General features: G+C 40.7%; 2 protein-coding genes across 3 annotated transcripts; one reads left to right on the top strand and one right to left on the bottom strand.

The window, feature by feature from the left end:
* Nucleotides 1-718: 718 nt before the first annotated feature.
* LOC116392921 (putative cation exchanger C521.04c) lies at nucleotides 719-11034 on the top strand. Its single transcript, XM_031864761.1, has 20 exons — nucleotides 719-844; nucleotides 3101-3259; nucleotides 3350-3456; nucleotides 3540-3654; nucleotides 4172-4288; nucleotides 4365-4426; nucleotides 5129-5281; nucleotides 5362-5553; nucleotides 5659-5758; nucleotides 5844-5985; nucleotides 6117-6300; nucleotides 6572-6671; nucleotides 7492-7613; nucleotides 7704-7735; nucleotides 8188-8300; nucleotides 9091-9236; nucleotides 9327-9421; nucleotides 9497-9575; nucleotides 9666-9774; nucleotides 10404-11034. The coding sequence occupies exons 1-20, from the start codon at nucleotides 775-777 to the stop codon at nucleotides 10475-10477; spliced, it is 2271 nt and encodes a 756-aa protein (XP_031720621.1). The 5' UTR covers nucleotides 719-774; the 3' UTR covers nucleotides 10478-11034.
* On the bottom strand, nucleotides 11025-17155 carry LOC116392929 (kelch domain-containing protein 10-like). 2 transcript variants are annotated; one of them, XM_031864772.1, is made up of 10 exons: nucleotides 16912-17155; nucleotides 16432-16533; nucleotides 15965-16186; nucleotides 14795-14949; nucleotides 14522-14670; nucleotides 13988-14072; nucleotides 13838-13904; nucleotides 13705-13752; nucleotides 13481-13620; nucleotides 11025-13037 (listed from the first exon to the last, which is right to left on the bottom strand). In XM_031864772.1, exons 1-10 carry the CDS (start codon nucleotides 16994-16996, stop codon nucleotides 12828-12830), a joined length of 1263 nt encoding a protein of 420 aa, XP_031720632.1. In that variant the 5' UTR covers nucleotides 16997-17155; the 3' UTR covers nucleotides 11025-12827. The 2 variants fall into 2 exon arrangements, with proteins under 2 accessions (XP_031720632.1, XP_031720641.1); XM_031864781.1 differs by having other exon boundaries at nucleotides 16441-16533.
* Between the last annotated feature and the right edge of the window lie 1481 nt (nucleotides 17156-18636).

Genomic DNA, 18636 nt, shown 5'->3' with positions numbered 1-18636 from the left:
TCCACTGACCTCCGTTGTGTGGGAGCAGACTGCAGCTCATGCAAAGATTCAGAAAAATGTTTGGTTCAAAAGTCACAGAAAGCATGAAGATGGGGAAAACTGCAAGAATCCTTAATATCTCAAAAACCAAGAGCTTTCAGTTCATAAACTGCTCTCTCAAAAAAAAGTTCAGGTGCAGAAAAATGCCATTATCCACAGTTACGGGGAATAAAAGTCACCAAATGAACAAAACCACCAAAATAACACCCTGTTGCCACCAAATGTAACGTGAGGGTTTAGTATGTGGTGGTTGAATCATTCTTGTTGAGAGAAACAGACCAATAACTTTACTTTACTGTTCTTCACACTTAGTGCACATAAGGGACGTTTGCCTTCAGGACATTCTGGCAGAAATGGTTTATTTTAGTCTCACCCAAGACACAATCTTTTCCTAAACCTAACCAAGTAGGTTGGTTGCCTAAACCTAAGGTTGTTTCTGGCAGAAGGCAAACTCCTCTAAGGTGCCCATTTGATAAGATTCACAACACTCAAAAAAAGAAAAATGAATAAATGTATATGTACTTTGCACCATTGCTTCCTCTCCACCTCTGTAACCTACATACAAGCACGTTTTGTAAAATTCGAATTTATGGTGGGTTTTCCATATGAGCTCAACCATCGCGGCCTACATTTCCCACAATTCCAAGCCGTCTAATCCTGAGTCAGTGCGTCACGTTGGCTGAGATGAGAACGGAGTGCTATAAGACTTAACGCTGAGGTGTTTTACCGAAGGACATGTCTCTGTCAGCCGCACACAGCTCAGGCACGGGCAGCCGGAGAAGGCGGCCGACCGACCAGACACAAGGTGAGCGGCTGAAGCTCATATTTAGCTTGTGGTATAAAAACTTTATTTGTAACAAGCAGAACGTGTCGTTGACAGCGCGGTGAATGCATTCTCCATTTTAAATCTGACAACATGGGCAGTGGTACTTATTCAGCCTCCCGTGATATCATCACGTGAATCAAAAGAGTAAACAAGGTCAGCTCGGTACAGAGAGGGCTGTTTCATATCGGACAGTCACCTCGTATTGATTAGACACTGCGTGTTTGCGCGCGCCAGTGCCGTCTCTGTTTGTGTGCCCAAAATATAAAAAGTGCTCATAACAATGTAATGGGACATCTATTGTGTTCTGTGCTATGTGCTATCTATTTTTGTTTCCTTTGCTGCTATGAGACAAACCGTAGTTGTCCATACTGGGGCTGCAGCGAATGATTATTTACATTAATCAGTGTATTTTTTTTTAATGAATATACAATAACAGAAAATAGGGAAAATAAACTAACACCGTTTTCCAAATTACAATATGACATCTTCAGATTGCTTGTTCAAACCAACAGTAAAAAAAAAACTAAATACGTCCCTTTTATTATATTATGTTTGGGCTTCAGGAAATACCAAAACAAAGAGGAAATAAAACAAGACTCAACAGTGTGTGAAAGGCACTGTTTTGAGCAGCTTAAAATGAGAAGTAATGATTATTGTGCTTTCTTGTCTCATGATGCCAGCAGTTTGTCGGCACTTATTCATTCATCGAGTTTGTGTCTTGTAAGAATGAATCAATGGAAGGGCGTCTTTTACCCTTTACTTTATTGGTGTCATGCCTCTGGGTTCCCCGCAGAACAAATCCAGCTGTTGTCAGGCTGTCTGAGGCAGTTAACAGTTGCCCCTGAGGCAAGACATCACCATCAATATATATATATATATATATATATATATATATATATATATATATATACTGTATATATGCATGCAGTCAATGTGGTAATGCATTTAAGGCTGCTATGGAAGAGAGGACAATACTCTTGCCAAAATGTGCTTTTCTTAAAGTTTTAAAGTCCTTAAATGACTGTGAAAAATGTATGACCATGGTCATGTATTATTGTGAGTGCTGTGAATGTGATGAGTCCGTTGCTGAAGCCTTAGAGGTCGGGGTGTGGAGGGTAATGATTTTGGAGGCAGTCTGTGTGTGATACGGGCGTTTTTGTTTTTTTGTTTTTTCTGACTCTATACGCTGTAAAGAAAGGGCAGCACAGATAGTCAGCATTAAGTCAGTACATGCGGACGTATTTCTCAGACAAAGACTTGTTTGATTCATTATAGCAGTCTAAGATTTCTCAAGTCTTCTCTTTCTTATAAATATGACTTGTTGGTCCAGGGGTATGATTCTTGTTTAGGGTGTGAGAGCCATAAGCCTCTTAAACCAGATCTCATCGTACACTAAGTCCCCCTCCACTAAAAGTGTGCTCTTAGTGAAGGGGGAGTTTAACATGTGTACGAATGACAGTGGCGGGCGGTGTGTTTTATACCTGGGCCTTCAGTGCTGTCCTACTACAGTTGAACCACCTCCTAATAACCTCATTACGCCAGCATGACGGGATGCTTTGTCATTAACGGGCAATGCATATAGTCAAAATCAATGTAATTAACACAATGACAAGAACAAACTCACAAGAACCAGTCACATATATTTATATGACAACAAAGCAGGTAGAATAACATAAAACCCAAATAACACGATTCAACAGGCCTCTGCACATTCCAGCAAAACTATGGCGCTAAAACACGAATCATTAATCATTGATCAAAGCAAGTCTTAAACATGTCTGAATGTGATCTTTAAATGAAAGATTGACTGCTGTAGTGACATTCATCTTATAAACAGAACAGTTGACTGCACACAGTGTGACTTTTGATCAACACGCTCAAAAGTCACAGGTTGAGGGACAGTTTTCCCAAAACGTATTGTACTTTCACTGCTGTACCAAAACAATTAATTCAAATACATTTACACTAGTTTGATGTTGTTTTAAATTGCCAGATATATGATTTTATACTCTTTCTACGACCCCAAATACTGAGACGTGACTCTCTAATGATACAGCGACATTATGGCTTTGAGTAGTACACGATAGTTTCAGTTCTTTGTACTTTTCGTTCAATCAGTATTTCCTATAATGGTTATATTATCACGTTGACCAGACTTCTGACCACTTACTTTGTGACTACATAAAACATCTTTTAGTTTTTGTCGTGTATTTACTTTTTTGCTTGGTGTTGCAGATCTTCCGTGGGAACACGATGTCCAGGTCGGTCACAATCATGAACAGATTCATGACCAACTGTGCGGAGATCCACAACCTAATTCAACAGACGCTCTATCTTCACATCAGTCTATATGTCCTGCACTGTGCACAACAAAATGCATGCCTGAACATGCATGTGAGTACTGACTTATTTAGATTTCTTTTTAACAGCAATGCTGATATGTTTTCAAACATTTATTTGTTATCTTGTGGCTCGTCAATTTAGGTCCGAACCATCGGGCCTGCGATGATAGCTGGGAGGAGATCCAAAGCAAGAGAACCATCAGAGCGGAGAACGAGGTGGAAGCCAATAAACTGGTCAACAACTACAGGGTAAGAAGTCTAAAGGGGTTTGAGTGCAGCACAACAGGCACAGCGGCTCATCCCTCTAACTCAGTGTTTGGTGTCTGCGTCAGTTTGGTTTCAGAAAATGGAAGAGCCATGTGACGGAGCGTCCGTTTGAAGTCAGGTCAGAGGTCGTGAAAGAGCTCTACTCTGAACTCAACGTCATTAAACCACATGCAGGACCAGGTACGGGTTATATTATTCAAGTAGTGTGTTTAGTTTGTGTTGGAGGATAATTCAGATTTATCTCAACTTGGGAAAGGATTGATGAGCCGAGCATGTAAACATGCCAACCGTTCAGCCACATGTCCTTATTTGGAGGCGAAACCCGAAAGCGAGCGGTACCAAATAACAAATAATCATAAATCACAAATAATCCCCCAATTAACAAAAAAACTGTTTGTGCACAACTAAGGCAAAAGTGATGGGTCCGATCAGTTTGGCTAACCTGTTTAATTGTTTAAAACCCGTTATGATCATCTAACCACGTGTTTCCTGCCCCTGTGTTAAAAGATCTCAGCAATTTTACGTTATTGTTACCGAGAGAAATGATGACAAAAACCACAAAAATACGATCAAAGTTGTAATAAACCAGCATTATCCTTTACATACAAATTACATGAAAACAAATTGTTACCGTGGCTTCTGGAGAACTCGTCAGACTTTCACTAATCTGCCTGTAATGTTGTCTTCTTGGTGTCAGGTCATCTCATCACATGCGGAAACGTAGCGTATGTGCTTCTCTTCGGCTGGTGGGCCTCTCTGGCATATTTCTTGATCGGTCTACTTATGTTCATCACTATCGCTGGTGTACCGTATGGTAGGTGAGCCAACCAACACAGATTAATGATCCTGTTTATTTTTTGCATATATTCAGTTTTTCTCTCACTCTTTAGGCAAACTTTGCTGGAAGCTGTCCTGCTACTTCCTGTGGCCGTTCGGCAAGTCGATCCATGAGGTACAGTTTGGTTTCAGTTGATTTTTTTGGGGATGTTTTACTTTTTCTACTGACTGAAATGAGGAAGATGCACAGTAAATCCTGTAGTTTCCTCATAGTCTCTCACAGACTCGTGGTCATTAAAGCAGACCACAAGTCTGCAACACTACACAGTTTGCTGCAACTCGTTGTTGCACATACATCGTTGAGGTGAAGCCTTTCGATAACATCACAAGATCAGTTGTATGGGTGAGACAAGGGGAGTAAATGTGATTGACAGTTTGACATTAAAGTATTTATTGACAATGTAGGTCACAAAAACCTTTTTAAAGGTCTCAAGCTTTATTTGTCACCAGATTTTTATTTTGCGAGTGCACAATTCACAGCACTTCTCCGATTTGGTTTAGTTGGAAGTTTTACAAGTAGCTACATTTTAGCAACACCTTGAGCAATAACTCACATGTTGCAAACCTGCCCAATTAGAAACATGTTAGTGGTAAATGTAAGGAGCCCTGTCGATTCAAACCTCTCCAACTGTTAAAACTAAATAGCCTATTTAGTAGATTGTGTAGATTTGCCCAGTTGTAAGAACGATTTGTGTAAACTTCAGACTACAAGCTGTGCCAAGAGTCCCGTTACACTAATGCAGGTCATTGATTTCTAATAGAAGTGTAGGTGCCATAGTTCAATTTGTTCATGTTTCCTCTGGTTATGTTTCTCCAGATTGGAAATACATTGAGAAGATGTTGTGAACAAGCACCAGACTGTGAGTGTAACGTAGACGGGACAGAAGATAATTCACCAGTTCTGTTGCCTTCACCCACAGAGGTGCTAATTGCAGAGCTGCCAGGACGACCTCTGCGTACTCCGTACTGGGTAATTTACAATTTATGTATAGAACATATATATATAAAATACATGTTTGCTACATGGAAATCATTCTCCTCGTTACACAGCGTCGTTTCTCGACTTACGTGTGGCTGCTGCTGGGATATCCTCCTCTGGTGGTCATGCACTCCCTGGCCTGCTTCCTCTCCTGGATCCTGGTCTTCACTATCCCTGTTTCCAAGATGAACGCACGGACACTAGGCGTCATCCTTCTCTTGGCTCCTGAGGATGTCTCTGTCTCCACCTGCTCACGGAGGAAGGCAAGTGAGGGATTTAATCATAATCACCTACAGCACATAAACCTGGAGATATTCTTCAGTGTTGGTTTAATGCACCAGCTTCTTTATTTTCTACTTGACCCTTAGCCTCAAGTCTACGAAACCAGAGCACTGCTGTGCTGCTACCACGCTGCAAACTGGTATTACTACAAGTACACTGTTGATGGGATCAATGTGTTCGCTGTCAGTATCCTTTACCGTTATGTAGATGAAGTGTGTGTGTGTCAGTGTGTCAAATGAAGACCTGTTCTCATCCTTAACCCCCATCTCAGACCTCCTCCCTCTAGTAGTAGTTGCCATTGTAATTGGATATATTGACCGAGATAACCAGTACGCCAGCTCTAATGTCAAGTTCGCCATAGCAATCTGCTCCATCATACCTCTGTCTTATTATATTGGTATGGGCATTGCCAGGTGAGTTGTTCTAATAAGATTCATTTGATGTTCCCCGATGCATCGAGTGTACCAAAAATGTTAAATGAGTTACAGATTTTCGTACAAAGCAGCGCCTGATGTTAATTGTCAATCCTTTTTGACACTTGCAGTATCTCAGCCCAGAGTAACTTTGCAGTGGGTGCAGTGGTGAACGCCACCTTTGGCTCCATCACAGAGTTAACCTTTTACATCACAGCCCTACTCAGAGGTCACCAGGCCTCCAACCCATGTCTGCAGGAGGTTGTTAAAGCAGCACTGACTGGCACGCTGCTCGGATGCATCCTCTTCATCCCGGTGAGCCATCCTGCATTCACATCTAATTGTACAGCCATAGGTGAAAAACAAACATTTAAAATTAGAGGCTGTTTTCATACATTTGCCTTTTTTAAAGACTTTCCCCCCCAACCGTGGAAACAAAACTACATTCTTCCCCCCCAAGACACTTCACGTCCTTATAATACTGTATTATTTCAGCAATCAGTACAACAAAAGTCACATTCAAATACACTACACAAATATTGCATGTGCAGTATGAATGTGGCTTCTTGCTTTGTCTTTTTCTAAGGGCATCTGCATGATAATCGGAGGGTTGAGACACAGTGAGCAAAGATTCAACACTCGCTGTACAGGAGTGAGCTCCGCATTGCTTTTCATCTCTGTAGGAGGCAAGTATTTAATAGATATGGACTGTCTGTCTTCATCCAGCCATACAGTTTCTGAAGTGTCACACACAGATGTTGATAACAATATAAAAAAAGTTACAGAACTTTTTTATAAAAATAAGAAACCATTTTCCCTCTTCTAACTGTATTTTAAGATGCAAAATACGTCATGAAACTGGCTGCTGAGGTACTCACAGACTGATTTGTTGACATTTAGTCAGCTGCAGTTTTTTTTTTCCACCGGGAGAAGTTGATTGGTCTCTGTTGGACACGTTCTACAGTGCCAGCAGGAAACCAGCAGCAGCAGTTTAGACCTCCAGATACAAACACTTTCTGATTCCTAAAGGCAAACAAAGTAGTAGCTGCTTCAGTTGTGACACTTGCTCCACCTGCAGACAACACATATTACAGCTGCAGTTGTTTTTTGCAGCTACTTGTTTTCCTCGCAAGCTTCGCGTTTTACACTTAACACTTGCATCACCTGGTAGCTGAAAAGAATTCTACAGATTTAACATAATTGTGTTACACAATTCTCAATCAAACAAAAAACTGTCCGACTAGTGTCTGTAAAACATGAAATGTTAAATGTTGAAGAGTTTGTAAATGTATACACTTGGCCCTCAGAGAAGCAATTGTATGGAGAATAGAAAGTCACATGTTCAAAGATATTCATGTCAAATACTCAGCTCCAAATGACATCACATGTCTTGCTGGTACTCAGGTGATGGTGGCAGCAACAGAACCAGCTGTACACTGCCAAAACAATGTAAAAGCTTTACCAAAACCTTGTACACTGACTAATCCTCCTGATTGTCAATGGCAGGTGTGTTTGCCCCCACGCTGTTCTCCAAAGCTTATGGAAATCTGGTGTGTGACGCCTGCACCAACTCCACTGGAGGAAACAGCACTGGTCAGTTTGTCTGCCACAACTGCCACTACGATCTGGTCAGTATCTCTTCGTAACACATTATAACAAACATTGTATGAATTACTTACACTGTGTTATGTTTAATATTATTTTTTTCCCCCCCACAGAACAATGGTACATTGTTCCACAACCATGTTGAGTAAGACATTTTTATTATTATTTATATATATTTATATATACTGACTGTAATAAAAAGGCTTTTTTTTGAAAAGTCTCCTCGTTGGTGCATTTAGTGTCGAGAGTTAACGTTTCCACAATGTCCGTGTGTGCTTATTATCCGTCTTGGTTTAATTTTCAGCAGCAGACTCTAAAGTTGACTCTAGAGCTGATGCACTAACAACCACTTTTCAACACATTTCTCTTAAAAGTTTATTTTCATTCGAGTGAAACAAAAGCAAAACAGCAACTGTCTGGAAGGAGATAAATAAATCTAAAAGTAGTCTCTGCTGTGGAAAGTTGTTGCCGCACTTATAAGGTGTAAAAAGACCGGAGGCAAATAAGCTAAAACCTACTAAGCCATCATATAGTCTTTTGAATTTCCCTATTTATTTTATTTCCCTTTAATCTACTGTGTTTACATCTTGTTGCCAGGCCACTGGTGTACACAGTATCTATCCTCTTGCCAGCAGCCTACATCATTGGTCTGATATTTACGCTGAAGACGCACTCCCACATTTATGACATTCATGTTGGAGATGGACAGGGTAGGAGTCTCCCTCTCATGAGTCACAGCTAAAGGGATAGTTTGGTTTATTTGAAGTGGAGTTGTATTACGTACTTAAAATCTGTGTATTACCTACAGTAGACACCCCCAGTTTGGAGAAGCAGACAGAAGTACCAGCACTGAAGCTATAATGTACTGCTGCGGACGAGGACAGAAGCTAACATGTATTCTGGATTCCTAAAGAAAATCCGTAACAATATAAGTGTTCCCTATATTAAGAATATTTTTACCGCTTTAACTTACTGTCAGAGAGCCCTTTTAGACAGCGAATTAAAGCCGTTATCTGTGCTTTCTTTAAAGCCTCCAGATTCCATTGACAAAAACTGTAACTTTCTATCGCACAGCGCGGGAGTTGCTGGTTACCGCTGCCTCGATCGGTTCATTTGTTTGTGTATTTATGTGACTTTGGTGTTTTAAAGGGATAGTTTAGAATCACCAAAGTCACACAATAACAAAAACAAATTAACCAATTGAGTCTGGTGGCTTTGATAAGAGCATAATCGCCATTTTTTGGTGGCTAAAATACATTTTGCTCCTGCACCCATCGACTGCAGGACATTGTGTTGCTCCTGTTCTGTCTGTTTCTCCAAACTGGGGACATACTGATGGCCGCCTACTGTAGGTAACACACTGACTATGGATAAGTATCTCATACAACCCCACTTCAAAACATCCAAACTATCCATTTATTGGCAAACACAAAATTGTACCTTGCATTATTCCGCTACAAGACAGTGAATATAATATAGTGTCTTTGTTTGTCTGTGCAGTGACGGGCCACCATGGCGCAGTAGTCCACTGGTCACGGTGGAGGTCTCTGCTCATCCTCATCATGGCCACTGTGCTCACGTCTGCTTGTGCTGATCTTGCCACCGAGCACATCCAGCCAATACTAAACCAGCCCAACATCTCTCAGGTCAGGACGTGCCTCTGAGCGCGCTGAGTCAGTTTTCATGTGGTCGTTGCCTCCGGCTGTCCTAACGTTTGACTCTCTCTCTCTCTCCAGTATTTCATTGGGGTGACAGTTCTCGCAATGGTCCCTGAGATCCCAGAGATTGTTAATGGGATTCAGTTTGCTCTCCAAAACAATATCAGTCTTAGGTAAATCCTGTCTTATTAAGTAGGTACTCTGCACATTTCAAAAAGTGACATTTATAATGATTTGTCTTTTTTCAGCTTGGAGGTGGGAAGCTGTATTGCTGTTCAGGTCTGCATGCTACAGATTCCAATTCTCGTCTTATTTAATGCCTTCTATGTAAGACACCCTTCAGTTTCATCATTGATTCATTCATAGAAATACCCGTTTGCTGTTTTATAGTTTCCGTAATCAACTCTTTTTGGACAGGATGTGGGATTTGTGCTGTTGTTCAGTGACATACACCTGTGGGCCAGTATCTTCAGCGTGATTGTTGTCAACTACATCTTCATGGACGGCAAGTCTGATTATTTTCAGGGTAAGTTTGGTGTGTTTTTTCTTTTTTTACAGAGAAATTAAATTCATCAAGATGAATTAATCTTCAAACTAGAAAGGTGCAACTCTCTATAAGGTGTGTCTTCAACCACCACTGTCGCTATCCCCATGTCTAGACACCAAATGAGCTGTAAGGTGTCATAAAACACACTTCATTCAAACTTAAAAAACAAGAGGCGATGAATGCAGGCAATCGACTCGTAGTCGGCGTATAAGACACGCCATACACTCTTGTCAAAATCAAAATTAAACTCACACTTCCGGACTCTTAAGTGGGCGTGGTCGTTGCGTGTTCAAAAGGTTTTTGATTGATATCAAATGGCTGGTTTAGTCATTTATATGAGTAACTTTGCTGACCAGTCAATGATTCTCAGAGTGTTCGGGGTTTTATTCACCAAAGATATCCAGATAACTCCGAACATTCCCCTGCAAGAGTTGTCGCATCAATCTCTGGTGATTTCAAAATATGAAACTAAAAATATTACCATATATTTATAGTATAGTTTGTTTTGTTTAAGAATATCTGCAAGAATATCTGCATCCAGTATGGTGGTTTGATAGAATGTAATCTTAGACTTGTGTAACCCAATGACGTGTTATTTCCCCACACAGGTACAGCTCTGGTGGTGGTCTACCTTATTCTGCTGGCTCTGTATTACTTTGCTCCATCTCCACCAGGCTGCTGACTGGGCGACTAAATGTTTTCAGACCAAGTTACACTATTTGTTAAGCCTGGAGGACTCTGAACATGTAAATTCAACATCACTCCCTGCAGATTAGACTTTTTCATGACTGAATGATCGTGTGTAAATCCTGACATGGTTTTTTAGTATTTTATTTTGTCATGCCATTTCCTAAATTATACAATTTACAAAATGTTTCTCTCAGGTAGGTACTTGATGCATGACTATATTACTACTGTAAAATGTCGTTTGTAAGCTAACATACTTAACTAACTCAGATTCATAACTTCTTATGATCTTTGTAAACTGTGGTGAAAGAAGGAAAAAAAGTATTTTTACAATAAATATGTTATGTATCTGCACTGATTATATTTTGTTTAGGGTACTGTTGTACTATATTTTGTATACTTGTATGACATGTTAAATGGTACATGTCTGTTAGAGATAATTGACATTATTTTAGATAAAACACTGGCACATTATGTATTGAAAATGTGGAATGGTTGGCTGTGCTAAGCAAGAACAATAACTATGTCCGTCAATACAACAATTTGAAAAACTGTCTGTATTTTTATTGTTTGTACAGACAGGAATTACAAAATATATTGTACATTACAGCCATGATTGCTTTTGAAGAGACATTGAGCTTTTCTCCCGAGAGTTTATGTAACGTGACATGCACAACATACCTTCATGCAAGAGATAATTCAACTTTCATTAACATCACAAACGATGCAAATTTAAACATCTCGATCGCAAGCAAGGAAGTACATGTATCAAGTCTGAGCACGTAGTGAAGCTGTTGCTTCATAATAAGATAAATAAGGCCATAATATTTCAAACATAAGAAAAAGTAACTGAGGTGGAGTTTTGAATATGAAAACAGGCATTATGATACAATAAGTCATGAAAGAGTTAGCTTAGTATTGTACCAACAGTTACAGTGATCAAATTCATCTCTGTATGCATAACTCTTTTACAAGAAAGACTGTTTGACATTTTTGCGATGGTGAATGTTTGTGGAGCTCTTCAGACTGAATCTGATCACAGTATGTCACATCCTGAGTACACCTCAAGGCTCTACCTTCTAACTAGTTAAAACAAAGTCCCATGCCACGTCTTTTTAGTAGTAGTACAGCACAGAGCAAAGTCCTCTGGAAAAAGTAAGACATCTTTTTAACAATACAGCCTATGTTACAGTATAAAAGGTTCAAATGGAGTTTAGGCATACACTTAATGAAATGACAGTGAAATCATGTGAAAAAGAAAAGCTCATGTTTTGCTACAATTAAAGGTTTTGTAATAAAATAGAACAGCAGCACAGTGATTCAAATAAATAGGTAACAAATGTGTATTTAAGTTAATGAAAACTCATTAGCTGCACCTCCTTATTACTCATGAGCTGAAATGTTCAGCAACAAAAAGCTCATGTGGCAAACACCAGGTAAATCACAGGCTACATGTGCACAGAGAACAAAACAAACATCTGTAAAAAAGGACTGATTTACTGATGCGTAAAAACCTGTGACATTCAGGAAATTCGGAAGGCACCGAATGTAGAAATAAAAAGGCTCGAGAATCACTGGAGCTACAGGTGTATGAATTCATTTCTAATGTCTCCTTAAAGAGGAATAATAACCGAAGAGGCACGAGAAGATTCACAGTGGTGCCACGTCACAGATGTTTTAAAAAGGCTTTTGGGGGTTTTATCTGCTCACAAGGCCTAATGTGACCAGTGGGAGGAACATTTTTAATTTGTACTGTACATTTATAATCACAGCTTGATATCAGCATTCACTCAGAAAGCCCTCGAGGCTGAAACATGACACTTTAAATAATTGACCTACTTCGATTTTTTAGGTATCACAGTTATAATGCGTCCATTCTTTGTCAGCAGTGTGCCTCTTTTCAGATAAACTGGCCAATTTCTAACTAACTGAATGGAAATTTAGGTTTATACCAGCAATGTTTGATCAAACCTACTGTGTGTCTGAAGATGTGTAAAAGATGGCAATGGTGTGCAACGCGTAATCCCTTCAGCAACAGTTAAACGAGCTGAGCTTAGTCTCTGAACTGAATCTAAGCACAAGAAAGAGTGATTCTGGTGTCCGCACCGATGCATGACTTCTGATGGATTCATGCAAACTCAAATCTGACCCAGCACATACAAAGAAACTCATGAAAAACATTGCACTTTGCTTTTTTACAAGCACACATCTACATAAAAATAAAGTTAAAAGGCATTCAAAGTTGTTTTTCTCAGATCCATCAGACTGTCTTTTCGTAGTCATCGGGGATTTTAGAGTCAGAGCTGTTTCATCACATACCCCTTCCTCCAGTCTCTGTGCTTTGTCTATTTCAGCCGCTGAATTAGTGTGTGCGTCAGTCCCATGCTTAGCAGCTGAACCGTGGACTGCTGAGCTAAGTGAGGGAACGTTTTCAGCAGTTTCTCCCAGGTCAGCTCCAGCAGGCTGGGCACCACCAACCACACTTTGTACAAGGAGCCGGTCCTTCTGTTCCCAGACATGTTGACGACCCCACCGTGTACATACATGCAGCCAGCCTAAAGGATAGAAGCAGTTGCAGAAATTAGAGCTGAAACAACTAGTGGATTAATTCATTATTTAGTCAATCAACATCAATTTAATGAGCAACTATTTTGATTATCGATAAATCATCTGTCATTGTTTAAGCAAAACCCCAAAATATTCTCTAGTTTCAGCTTTAGCAATGTGATGATTTGCTGTTTAAATTAAAAATCTTGACATTTGAAGAAGTCCCACTGGGCTCTGAGAACAATAGAGATTTTCACTTTTTTCTGATATTTTATAGACTAAATAGTTAGTTAGTAGAACAAAGTAAATCTGCAGATTAATTCATAATGAGACCAACGCTTAGTTTCAGGCATACAGCACAAAAAAAACTGATTTCTTTCTCACCCAGTGCAGAAGAGACATCTGCTGAGCAAGTTAGATGTAGACATATGTGACAAGACAATTTACTAACCGGAGTGACTGCAGCACAGTGAAAATAAGCTGGTTCTGGCATGGCGGCAGGCAGCTTGGTCCACTGAAATGTCTGCAGGTTGATTTTCCACAGGTCGGATAGGATCAGCTCTCCGTTATAACCCCCACAGAGAAACACCTCTGGAAACAGAGCAAGACATGGTCAAAAATAAAAAACATTTCAGACAGTTGTGTCCAGAAAACACTGTGTTAAATACTCCTTACCATCTTTGACCTGCACACAGCTGTGACAACGGCGAGCAGCAGGATATCCTGTCATGATAATGACAAAGTAAATTCAATGTGTGGTCATCAAATACTTTATTCAGCATAAAAGAGCTACACATGGATCACAAACCTATTTTTTCGTGGGGTTTGGTGACTATTTCCTCCCAGGAATTAGTCTCCAAGTTATATGCATGAATCTGATGGAGACAAATAGTATAAGTATGTAATAAGTAGTAAATAGTAACACACTATTACAAAACTATGTGTCCGTTTCTCTCACCTTGTCCAAGGGATATGACGTCCAGGAAGTCCCACCTCCTAAAATGTATATTCTCTGTCCATCATGAGCTAGTTCATGTCTGTACCTGTAAAATCATGCATTCATTTTCAGTCTATTCTAAAGTTAATGTGAAGAACTTTAACCGATTATGAAACAGTCTCAAATTAATACGAATGCCTTTATAGGACGTTCATAAGTAAACAAGACCATCGGCGAGAAGTTTGGCTCTTTCTATGTAGTTATTCTTAATGCTTGTCATCGGTGCCACAGGGTCACACTCAACAGACGGAGATCCGGCTTCGAAGCCGACTTAGACCTGCAGTCGGAAGCTTCGGCGGGACGAGGAGAGCTTCGCACCCGGCAGCAGTGTCTTCTACCCCTCCCAGGAGCAGAGCTTCGCCTCACTGCTCTGCCGGTCCCCGCAATGACACAATGCTGCTGCAAGGCCCAGTACTGCTGGGCCTGCTGGAGGGGGCCCGACTGTCAGACACTGCTGCAGTGCTGTAGTTCTTAAAACAATGCTTGCTGTCTCACCTCTCCTCCGGTAGATCTGAAGGTGCATTGTTGGGTTTGAGGTGGGTCCACTCTCTGGTGGTCAGGTCCAGCCTGTGCAGGTCGGTACTGTAAAGGTAGCCTGTTGTCCCGCCAAACACGTAGAGGTAGCCATTAATGATGACCATGGCCTGGAAAAGGAGAACACTTATAGATGTTGTTTGGTGGAATACACAGCTACATTTAGACAGAGAATAACATTTTGTGACTTAAACTTTATGTCTAAACCAGCTATATAGAGACAGACACTGTTACCTGTCCGTAGATCTTGTTGGGTTTCTTCCCTCTGCAGTTGAGCAGGTTCCATCGTTTGTACTGAACATTGCAAACATGGACCTCACTGCCGTTGTTTTCACCAAATGGAATCCCAGTGCCACCAAACACAAGCAGGTTGTTGCCATGTAGAACAGCTGAGAGTGAGAGGGACATGAAAACACCCACTCTCTACGACAGCTTAACATCTTGCCTAGAATCCCTTACATGGTTGGTTTAAATCTACAGACCGGAACATGACGCTTGGAGTTGCAGTTTCAAAAATACAGTATTAAAAAAAGTATGAAACGGTTTCCTGGGAATTTTGACCACTAGTGACACCATAGATGCAATGTTTTGATGAATTGGCCCCCCATGTTGTTTGTTGCTCATGTTCAACCAGCATGTATATGATGCCACTAGCACAAGGGTGACTTCTCTGCTGTCTGCTGAGGGCGGTGGTGAATAACAGTTAATGGCAATAACATACATTGTAAAAGAGAGATAAAGACCACTTACATGACAGTCAACATTTAAAAAACAATTGCAATAGTTTTATGACGTAGGAGTGTTCATTTCTATTAATTTGCCATAACTTAAGTCTCACTCATAATCTGATCAATGAGCATTTGGCTTTAAATAACTGTAGAAATAAGGATCCTGCAGGAGCCACTGTAATCTGATTACTTGATTGCATGTTAACACACTGAATGTTTACAGTGTGTCAGCCAAGTTGTCAACCAAAATTTCTGCTTAAAATCGGTGTTATTCCCCAAATACTCAGTGTGGACCTTGAGCTCAAACAACCGTGTTGATTACATTTGCTTCCACATTGAACATTTGAAAAGCTGATTTTTAGTTTGAAACTAGCATTGTTTACATATTAAGCATGAGCAGTCATCTTCTTCCCTGCCTTTGTTGGCGCATTGCAGGGTTTCTTGGTGCATTACTGCCACCTGCAGATCAGTGGAATAGTTTGAAACCATTGGCAGGATTGTGTTACCTTTGTGCAGATACCTCATGAAACCTGACGCCCCATAGTCATATTAGTGGTCATAAACTCAACAGGGTACCATTAAATAAGACCGGATTAAGGCTCTAAAAGGACAACAGGTGGTTGTGTGCAGGGGTTTAATTCTGATAAGCAATGAAGGGCAGCGCACCAGTCCTTACCTGACATAGAGGCCAGCTCTGTGGGCATGTAACCCTCTGTGCGGACCTGCTGCCAGGTGGCCGTGGCGAAATGAAACCGCCAAAGCTCCCTGAAAAGGGGGTAGTCTTCATTCTCTGACCCGCCTGCCTCCTCAAAATCTGGGTTGTAGCCTCCAAACACATACAGGTTGGTGCTGTCTGCTACACAGCGGTGTCCGCTCCGGGCGGGGGGTACACAATGTCCTGTTGGAGACAGACCAAATGTGAGAGTCCACGATGTAGACGGACAAGGAAATGGAGATGATGTAAGCAAAGAACATCGTACAGCATAAATATCAGACAACTTGATGCCGAGATACTTTAAGTGAAACAGGTAGCACTTTGTGGGTTTTACAGCACAGAGTATGTATTTAACGTGAGCGGGATCACTCAGTCACACAGTCCGTTTATCTTCTTTGAGGTACAACAGTCTGATGGGGTATTCATACTTTTAGCACCTTCTCTCAGAAACCTGTTGGGGATCCGCAGGTTGGGGCAGGAAGGGGAGAAGATGCGCCGAGCCAGAAGCCACCGTGCCCGCTTCTTGGAGCCTGTCAATCATACAACAAGTGAAAAGACAGAGAGAGACAGACATACGTAGAGTTTATGCATGTCAGATGTTGAAATGACAAGACTCAAATCTGCAGGATTTTACCTTTTTAGGATCTGTTGTTTATCATCTGAACTAGTAGATACCATTAAGAGTGGCTCTTATCACTGTCTGGCTGTCTGCTGCGTGTTCATTACTCACTATTTTCTGCTGGCTTCCGTAGCCACGTTAGCTAGCTATGAGCTGGGTGCTGTCGCGGTGGTACAGCACGTCGCTGACTCAGACACAAAGACAGACTAACACATTAAGCGTCGGTTGGCTGTTTGCTTTGCTGCCTGTACCAGAATACGTGGTCTTGCAGAGGGTTTTGTTTACTGACCTGAGTCGAGGTTGAGGGGCCTCCATGACAGTTTCTCAAACTTATTGAGCTGACTGAAGGTTCCGTCGTGTTCGGCCGACGACATCTCGACAGAGAACCACGCGCAGACAGGGTTCACACCCAGACCTGGACCGGAACCCGCTTCAGTTCAACCACACGGTGTGGCATGGGCTTGCGAGCTCCAGCAATCACACCAAAATAAAGACACAACACGACAGTCCACAACCTGCTGCTGCCCCGCGGCGTCACAGCCAGCTGGCCTGAACTGACCAATCAGAGGAGCGGAAACCCCTCATGTCGCGTTCAAGAATCACATGGTGATGTTTATGTTTCGAAAAACTGCAGCGGCTCTAAATATTAAAATACAATATAGACAATATATTTAAAGAACAGACAAAATTTAGCCGCACTTAAAAAAAAGCTTTGCATTCTTTATGTGGTCAAAGAGTATACAAATCCTTCAGTTACTTGTAACAGACAGAAGTACCAGAGAATTATAATTATAAATTCGCTGTAGCTTAGAATAGTCTTTTTTAGTAAAATTGACTTAAATAGAAAATAGTGAAAATGCCCATCACCATTTCATAAGTTGAAGGTGATGCGTTCGAATTGCTTGCTTCATCCAACTAACAGCCTAAAACCCACATATATTACATTTACAATCTCACAAGATAAAGAAAACCAAAACATTCTGACTAGTGAGAAGTTGGAACCAATGAATGAAATTGACGTAGACAGTTAAATGATTGTTATTTATTAATATTGTGTCTATTTTATGTCAGATAACTGCAGGGCATAACTCTGATATAGTTAAACATCTGGGATTTACAAGGTGTGGAGAATAACCTTCAATTAAACAAACCTAAAGTAAAATATAGGGATCAAAGAGATGTGCTGTTGCACCATTGAGATTAATGTCACAGGACCATCTCTCTTATTGTTATTTGTCTACTTGAGGTCAAGATATGAATTCTCCAACAAAATATTTGAAGATGTATGGTGAATAATATTCTACAAGAAAACACGTAAAAACCTTCTTACCAAAGCACAGTTTAGATGATGAACAACTGTTTAGTTACTTTGAGAGAACCACGTGGTTGGAGTGATTCCTTTTGATTAACTGATCCAAGAGTCAACCTTTCCCCCAGATCTTCTCAGTCTGCTTTGCTGACATGTGGTAATCTGGATTTGAAGCTCATTGGGATAGGTTGAAGAAGCAAAACAGATCAATCCCACGAGAAACTGATTAAACAAAGTGTAATCAAGACTTGTTATAGAGAGTTGTATCAATGTCACAGTTTAGATAGTAATCATGAAAAGATTGGATCAAACCCACTCTTTTCAGTGTTGTTTCCCTGCAGTTCACTCTCTTCACATGACACTAAAAATACAGCAGGAGTGTTATTTTTTGCTATGTACACACAATCATGTTAATGTTTAACGTGTGACAACCTTGCTTTATGTTATGACCCTATAGTTGTTACGATACAATCACTTTTTCTTTTTTTTAAAGGCCTGTTTCTTCTGATAACTGCCCACAATGCACCAATCAATCAACTAGAGATCCATGTCGACCCCCGTGTTCTCTCACAAGCTTCCTTCCAGGGGTAAACATGTTAACCAGAGGTTCAGTCATTTGCCAGCAGAAAGAATGAAAGAGGTCCCAACTCCAGCAACACATGTAGTGTATAGATTATAGAACAACTTTATTGTTGAGACCAACTC

This window comes from Anarrhichthys ocellatus, unplaced genomic scaffold, assembly GCF_004355925.1.
Source record: "Anarrhichthys ocellatus isolate YVR2014 unplaced genomic scaffold, GSC_Weel_1.0 scaffold2, whole genome shotgun sequence".
NCBI lineage: Eukaryota > Metazoa > Chordata > Actinopteri > Perciformes > Anarhichadidae > Anarrhichthys > Anarrhichthys ocellatus.
The sequence above is the reverse complement of the archived record's forward strand: the minus strand, read 5'-3'. Positions and strand labels throughout refer to the sequence as shown.

Coding starts and splice junctions, on each gene's coding strand:
- LOC116392921 (XM_031864761.1), top strand. CDS start 775: ATGTCTCTGTCAGCCGCACACAGCTCAGGCACGGGCAGCCGGAGAAGG. Junction 3,655..4,171: donor TAAACCACATGCAGGACCAG/GTACGGGTTATA, acceptor TCTTGGTGTCAG/GTCATCTCATCACATGCGGA. Junction 5,759..5,843: donor GATCAATGTGTTCGCTGTCA/GTATCCTTTACC, acceptor CCCCCATCTCAG/ACCTCCTCCCTCTAGTAGTA.
- LOC116392929 (XM_031864772.1), bottom strand. CDS start 16,996: ATGTCGTCGGCCGAACACGACGGAACCTTCAGTCAGCTCAATAAGTTT. Junction 14,671..14,794: donor CCAACAAGATCTACGGACAG/GTAACAGTGTCT, acceptor CTCCTTTTCCAG/GCCATGGTCATCATTAATGG. Junction 13,905..13,987: donor CGTCATATCCCTTGGACAAG/GTGAGAGAAACG, acceptor TGTCTCCATCAG/ATTCATGCATATAACTTGGA.